Source organism: Limulus polyphemus, unplaced genomic scaffold (assembly GCF_000517525.1).
Source record: "Limulus polyphemus unplaced genomic scaffold, Limulus_polyphemus-2.1.2 Scaffold3371, whole genome shotgun sequence".
In the NCBI taxonomy this organism is placed as follows: domain Eukaryota; kingdom Metazoa; phylum Arthropoda; class Merostomata; order Xiphosura; family Limulidae; genus Limulus; species Limulus polyphemus.
Genome location: NW_013668981.1, coordinates 54,404 through 62,797, shown reverse-complemented (window position 1 = coordinate 62,797; position 8,394 = coordinate 54,404). Strand labels below are relative to the sequence as shown.

At 32.0% G+C, this 8,394-nt stretch overlaps 1 protein-coding gene across 3 annotated transcripts in view; it reads right to left on the bottom strand.

Moving 5' to 3' along the window:
- Positions 1-3,600: 3,600 nt before the first annotated feature.
- Positions 3,601-8,394, bottom strand: part of LOC106469237 (spermidine synthase-like) — a 28,631-nt gene continuing 23,837 nt past the window's right edge. For all 3 annotated transcript variants that reach the window (XM_013929708.2, XM_013929706.2, XM_013929707.2), the window contains exon 9: positions 3,601-7,755. In XM_013929708.2, coding sequence (XP_013785162.2) covers positions 7,735-7,755 — 21 coding nt within the window. In that variant the 3' untranslated portion in view covers positions 3,601-7,734. The remainder of the gene's footprint in view (positions 7,756-8,394) is intronic.

The window sequence follows — 8,394 nt, the reverse complement described above, 5'->3', positions numbered from 1 at the left end:
ATATAATTTGGTGTATTGACTATCATATTTAGGTCATAACTGGGCTTAGGCTAATTTATTAAAGTAGATTAATTTAAGCTAATAGAAAGTTGTATTAAATGCGTGAAGCGAGAACAACAATGGTGTTATTGGAAATAGCATTGTAACTTGAACTATTACAATTACCGTTTTTTTCTCTGTTTCTCATTCATTTATGCTTATGCGCAACTTAGTCTATAAAAAGGCCAAAATGTCATTAATTGGACGCACTCTAGTGTTTGTGAACTGAAACCCTATTTTTTAGATCTTGGTAATTATAATAAAAGTGATATTTGCAGTTAAAGCATCTATTATAATAATACCCGGTTTTGTCTGTCCTGAAAATGTGCGCGCACTTCATTTCAACGGATGTAAACAAAACAGATGTAAATAAATTCTGCACAACATATTTAAATCTTATCAAAGTTTTCAAAAGGTCTAAGATTATAAGTTTATTCGTTGATGGTATTAAGTACGGTAAAGTTTAACCCTAACTGAACTAAAGCAAAAACTTACACAAGTTATAGTGTTAATTTATCTCTATTGAATATAGACCGTACTTAATAAAGGCTTAACTAATGTTAGGCCTAAGACAAGTATGTTTATAGATTTCGATGCAAAATAGAATATAAAGTAGTGGCGTCTGCGATTAGAATTAATTATTTTGTATTATTCTAGAAATCCTGTATTTAAAGAAGTACTGTTGCAATAGATATAATTTGACCGCAAATATTTACGGGTTTCTGTTGGTACTAAAATATGATCAACTTTCAGTAAGCATTGTTTGTTTTACAATATCAAAAAAAGCTACATGAGGCCTACTTGTGCATTGCTTTCCCATTTGACCTAATAAACTAGAGGGAAAGCAGCTAGTCAACGGCACCTACCGCCAACTTTTGGGCTACAGTTGTCTTATCGGGGTAGTATATTTTTATTGTACAAGTAATTGCATTAGGCCACACTTGGAGTATTGTGTTCAGTTTTGGACTCCTTGGCTTAGGAAGGATATTATAATGTTGGAAAGGGTTCTGAGGAGAGTTACTAAGATCGAAAGTTTGGGTTGTCATACGAGGACAGGTTAAGAACTCTGAAATTGTTTTCTCTTGAAAAACGAGTTAGAAGTGATCTGATTGAAGTATATAAGATTGTTAAGGGAACTGATTGTGTTTATACACAATCTTTTTTCGTACCTAATGGTGAAACTGGTAGGGATAGGGGTCACCTTCAGTTAACAATTTCATTTGTCTAAATGGATGGTTGTCCTTTGGAATTGGTTGCTTTCATATGTGTTGGAAGCAGTAAATTTAAGGTAAAGCTTGACAAATAATCTAATATATATAGTTTACAGGATACAACAGCCTAACTTAATCGATAGTTCCCTTGTTGTCTGTAAATGACCCAACAGGTCCCCTGTTCTCTCTAATTGTTGTGATGTACCAGATATGACGATCATTCTTAAAACGCACTTACATCGCTGATGTGCAGTTTTCATTGCGGCAATGGTTCGCAAGCCACGAATCTTTGAATTTACCGACCAGGCCCTCCAACAAGCAGTTCAAATGTAATGTGTGTATGATGCTCCTATCTTTTAAACTAAGATATAATTATGAAGCCATAGTAGAAATATTTTTACTGATTATTTATTTGAAGACATGGCAGTTTACTTTTCTTTGACTAGACAATACGACAGAAATAAATCACTGTCTTATTTTTATGTTAGTGTTACAACAACGGAAGTCACGCAACGCTGGGAGCATGCGCGCTGGAGTTTCTCCAAGGATCATGAATTTTCCTGACAACTCTAGTTTGTTCCAAGCGCCCTCTTTTTTTACTATATAAGTCCGGCAAATAAAGCCAGCGAAAAGGGATAGAACTGCAAAGATAGATAGATAATTGAGTCAAGCGAACAGTAGGCACCGTAAGTAAAGTGTGTGAACCACTGTGATTTATAGCGTGTTATAAAGGTTGTTAAGTTTAAAGTGACTGTGGAAATTTTGTGTATTACTAAAATTTGTACCAAGAAAGAATAAACAGTTTTAATTAATAAAGGACTTGTATCGCCGAAGTTCCTTGGAAATTAACAAACGAGCAGATATGCAACATTAATTTCAGTGGTTCGTTAGAATCATTGTTTAATTATCATTCTTAGAATATGTGCGGAATAGTCAGATTTATAGTTTTAAATGAAAACTACTTTGAATTCCATTAAGAAATGTAAACATTATGTACATAGAAAATAGTTTAGAATATTACCGAAGAATCTAAGATAAGTTATGTTAATTGTTTTGGAATACACTGTAATGAGACTGACAGCTGTTATTCTCTAACCTACCGGTAACTCTTGGACTGTTACCGCTGCTGACGCCCTCTAGTTAGCGATATAAAAATATTCGCAGGAGGAAATACATTTACGTTTTATAAGCTTCATCTAAATAATATGAACGGAAATTAAAAATAATGAGACTAACAGCTGTCTTTCTCTAACCAACCACTCTTGGACTGTTACCGCTGCTGACGCCCTCTAGTTAGTGATACAAAAATATTCGCAGGAAGAAATACATTTACGTTTTATAAGCTTCATTTAAATAATATGAATGGAAATTATACGTACACATCACATCCTTTTCATTTCAAACAATTTAAATTTAATTTTGTGGAGCGAGATACTGTCTGTTGGAAAGTTTATTGAGATACGACTTCAAATTACTAAAGTAGTCTACCCTATATGAAGCATGAAATTTTAAAACCTTTCTGCTAAATCACTACCCACGTTAGTTCAAAAGCACAGAAAATAGAACCAACAAGATTCACAAACCTGTCAATGGAGGTGGGGAGGGGGGGTGTTTTCTTACCAAGTTCCTTTCCATTACCCCCTAATGCTAGTCTGGTATTTTGTGTTATTTTTTTCACTGTCTATGCATTCATAGAAAAAAAAAACAGACTGTAAACGAGGGCTATCCCACTGATCAATATAGTTAATTGTGAGGTCAGAGGTTATGAGGTGATCAACAAGCTTGATTTTCATGTCATTGCTCCGAGATTTATAGCACATGGTCTTCGGGATTTTCTTATACTTCTCGAAATATAGAAATTAATTAAAGACTATAAATGATATGTTTATGTTGACTTTAACAACAACAAATGTTTAAGAAACTCTAGTTTTCTCATTCATTTAGCAAGTAGCAATGGGTAAAACACATAACTGCTTAAAGAGTAAACTTTCAAAATTCCAAAAATTAGTTGATACGTTACTTCTACACCATAGAATTTACATTAGAGTTTTATCTAAAAGTGATTCCCCATCTTGTGAAATTGAGTTAAAATTGAGATGGGGGGGGGGGGGCAAGATTTGAGCCTGTGAGTCAATTTAACGTGCAGGTGGTTATCAAGGACCAATGAAGTAAATACTGAATTTTCTACCTTTCAAAATGTGGGTATAGTTGGCTAAAGCACCTTCCATGTAAGCAGAATCATGGTTTGAATCCTGCTTAATCTCAGACTACACTTCAGAAGAATTGCACTATTGAATACTTGAATTGCAAGCTGTCCCGGTCAACTCAGTATATACACATATTGCAAATATCACTTTTCAAACAATGTTTATTATATTTTGCACAGCAATTACAAAATATTCTATTAACTAATATCAGGCCAAATTCACCCAAAACTTGAATACAAGCATATAATTTCTTCATTAAGATATTTCTTAATGAAGGTAAAAAATATTTCTATCTTAGAAATAGATATAAACATTTACACGTGCTTTTTTTTTTTAAATTGGTTGTGAAATGGTTGGAACTATGTATAATAAAATACAACAGATTTCCACATGATCCCTGAAAACAACAAAATCGTAAACCAGCAATTTTCTTTAAAAATTGCAAAATCATATGTAGCTATTGCTATACTGGCAAGAAACACATATGTTGTAACATTGTATTTTAAGATTTAATTATCGTATTATTTTTAAACATTTCTTTTTCTGACAGTAAAATACTGAGAGAGAATGAAAAACTAATGCTAATAAGAACTTAAAAAAGTATAACATTTTGAGGAATTAATCAAAATATGGTTCATTTGATAATTTATAAATGCTTCATAGTTCGACAACAAAACAGCCAGAAAATGGTCAAACTTAAAGGAAAGCTAACCCTTTCTCAACACGGGAATACTTTACAAACATGTTTATGTAGATGGCAGGCAAAGATATTTTAATAAAGCCAAGACTTTATACTGCACACACCAATGCTTCTGTTATACGTATATATATATACAGAGAGAGAGAGAGAGAGGACACCCAACATTTGGTTATAAGGATTTTGTGAAATGATTATGGAAGTCCACCAAGATATGTTTTACAAAATAATAAAACAAATCAAAGAGGGAAAGCTCAAGTCTGTTAACAATAGAATCAGGAACTAGATTTCAGATTGAAAAGACTGAAACGGAGGTAGGGTTGGGCCTGTTCCAGTGGGATCTGATTAGACTGCGAATAAGTTTACGTTGATACGATAACCAGTCTGTTGCATAAGCATTGAAAACATCTTGATCATACTGACATGAATATGAACTAACCAAGAAATTAAGTTTATATTCCCATAAGAACGGCGGATTTGTAAAGCCCAATGAAAATAGCTTTTTCCGTATTCTTAACGACACACTACAATACCAAATTGCAACAGTAGAAATATAAGATACATTATCTTTTAGAGCAGAAGCTTTCAAATTGAGAAAGGGAATTGACAAGCAGAAAATCAAATTTTAATACCACAAACACTCATAAAACAGCTAAAAAAACTGCTGTGGTACGATGAAACCGAAAACAAAAAAAATGGAAAAAAACTTATATCGTGAAAAATGGCTAAATGCGAAACAGATGTTTTAATATTCACAATATTTCGGGCTGGGACGCCCTTCCTCTGGTGATTTTAAACTGTAACAGACTTGACAATGTAATAAATAAGTTGGATTTAATAAGCAACGTAGTGAAGAACTTCCTGAAACTTGTCACTTCGCTCTCAAATCTTGCAGAATACATCTACTTCTAAAAGTTCCCAAAATACAGGTTCTACACAAAATGTTAAATATAAAATAATCTACTTCAATTTATTATTTCATATAATTACCCATTCTAACTATAGGTGCAATAAATTAACTTGGTGCATGTACGAAATGACGGATACAGGTGGTATTTCACCAATAGCTTAGTAAACTCTAACCCAGATGAGCCAACGAGTTCTGGTTCATAACAAAAGATTTTATTAGTAGTAGTGCAGAGAAGGCAATGTTATCATACACTCTTCTTACTGAAAACATGTTCCAGTAAAACAAATATGGAATTAAAATATTAGTCTTATGTAATATCAGATTTACGACCAATTCTGCTCCTGCTGTGTTATAATAAAAGAGTTACATCAACATCATTTTGTCCTTATGATTACCTTCACTGAAACTACAGGTAGATATTGAAAGAACAAAACAGGACTTCCTAGGTCCTACCTTCATTCTATTCAGTAATAGTCATGGAAATATTTCAAATATTTTTCACACTTCTCATATTTCTCCATACCATACAAGCTTATTTAAAATGTACAGAGGTAGTAAGTAAAACATGTTGAAAATGGCATTTGGAATAAAAAAATTAATGCTCGTAAAATACATACAACATTTTGATAATTTAAGAAAAACAAAAACTGTTTCTGAATTATTTCATATATCTGCTGTAAAGGCTTAAAAATCGAAGTACGTTCCCTATTAGACTGTAGAAAGACCAACAAAAACCTCTAGGTATAGATGAATTTGCTGGTTAACTAAGACAGTAGTAAATTGTGAAAAAGATAAACATTTTGTAACCATTTTTATTATTGACTTTTGGAATAATCAGCAATAGTGGAGGTTGGCATTTCACACTAGCTTAAAAGATAAAGAGTGGGTTTATTTGTTTTAGTCAAAGGTGTGTGAGCAAACAGCCTTGAAAGACCAAATGGTTCCTTTTTGTCTACATGTTAAAAACTTGGAAGCTAAAGGTCAAATGTTTATCAATTTTCCAGTTAAGAAACTAAAAAGCCACAATTTTAATAATTCTTGTTCAATATTATACATATCTTAAGATATAAAAGTGAGAGATGATGCTCTTTACAAAAATGGCAAAAAAGATGATGTAGAAAAAGATGATGAAATATTTGTTTCACTGATAAAGTACTAATAGTGATTCTGTATGGAAATATTTTGATAAGTTTAATGTAATGGACCCTATTACCTGAGAGTACTGTTAGAAACTTCAAAAAAAATTCTTGTATTAATAACTTATTTTAAAATTAAACCAACAAAAAATGATAAAACCCTAAAATTCTAGCACACAGGTTCTTTATAAAGCTGGCTAGATCATATCATCATAACTTTGCCAAGGAATAACTTGAACATATTGAAAACCACATTAACGTTCTGTTTGTGTATACCAAAACTCCAATCAGTATAGAAAAACTTCTCATCGACTTTTGTATTCGATTTGCTCTCAATTCCAAAATCTTAAAACATCCAGTTAATTCTAACTGGACATAATTTACCAAGTCTAATCATCACGTTCAAATGAAATGGTGTCTACAGCTTTGTTCAATCATAAAAATATCATGAGAAACAAACAAAACTATAAGAAAATGTAAGCAACAGATCTTATGTTTTAAGAAAAAAGTTGAGCTACAAAGTCAGGCTTATTATTCCAAAACAGCCAAAGCATTACATTTTTTTTCCATGTTTTTTTTAATATGGAATCATGTGAAATTTTCAAAACTAACTTTCCAGATATGGGGAAAAAGTATGTCTCATTTAAGATTTATTTTACAGATGGCAGTTCTAGCATATTTTAGGGGTCACTGTGGCAACACAATTATGAAGCAGGAATGAAAAGTTTCGATTCGAATAATATTTATGTTTTTTTTTTTTCATATAAAAACAAACATTCTTAGAACTATATCGAGTTTGAGTGAGAATAAACAAGAATAAAAACTTGTTTATTAACAGAGTAACTAATGTTTTTTTATTTAACAGGTTCACCTTCATTTGTGTTACTTACTGAAGAGCTCAGCATACATCACACGGATACCCATGCCTGCCGTGATCCAACCCTGAACCATTAAGAGGGTGAAGTACCGTCGAGCATGACATATGTATAAACAGATGTTGCTTAGAGAACTGGCTTGCAATTCAAAGCAAACTTAACAAAAACTCATCCAATGAATCACACAAACACCACAAATCTTTCAGTTAGTGACTACAAAATCAAAATGTTCAAAGTTGGATATTAATAAACAGTGTTCTTAACAAAATAGTCAAACAGGACCCCAAAATGCCACTCATACTTAGGACTTTTCTCATAATCTGAGAAGGACTTATAAATAAATTTCCAAAATGTTATTTGCTATAGATTAGTATTTAACTGACCATAACAAGTGAACTAGAACATTTTTTAACCTCACTATAAAATAGAAGCACTACAGTTGGTAAAGTGCACTCATCAGCGCAACACTTACTTTACCATGTGTGGCTCTTTAGGTGTTCAAAATGCACAGAAAAATAATATATATAGCAAACTTAATACATTTCAATTCTAAAAACTATGTTAAAAAACAACAGAAATTCTGATTATGACTCTATTTCAGACCAGTTGGTTCACATTCCGGCTCCGCGCGGACGGATAAGATCAGATTCGATTCCATGTTAACTGGTCCCAAACAATTTCTGAAAGTATATACTGAATTTACTTCCCAAAAATGATAAGAAAAAAAAACAAACAACAATACAGTCCAGCTCATTTTATATTTAAAGACAGAAAAAAAACTCCACATTTATTACTGTCCAATATTCTGCCTGGTAATTTCATTAAGAATACCATCAACAATCGTGATGAAGCAACTAGGAGAAATATTGGACACTAACAATATATTATTTGTGGAAAAAAAAAATGAACACCAGTCAGCAAGTACATTAATTCAACAATGAAAGCTTGTTTATCTAATTTCAACACTATCAATATACACTAATAGTAATTAATACTATTTTCTATGTCCCAGTTAAACAGCCTAAGCCTATCATTTAATCAAATCCAATTCACAACTTGAGTCAAAGACTAGATTTTAATTGTGAAAACAGAAATCTAGCATGAGCTTAGACAAACTGCTGTATTACATAAAGAAAGTATTAATTTAAATTAAAAAAACCCACAGAGGAGGGTACATGTCGCAACTTCAAGAACTATAACATACCCAGAAAGTTCAAAACCAGTCAAATCCCCTTTGAATAATTAAACATCAGTTACTGGGTATTATTTTACACATTTGATGGCATCATAATTCTTTTTTTTTTTTTTTTTTTTTTTTT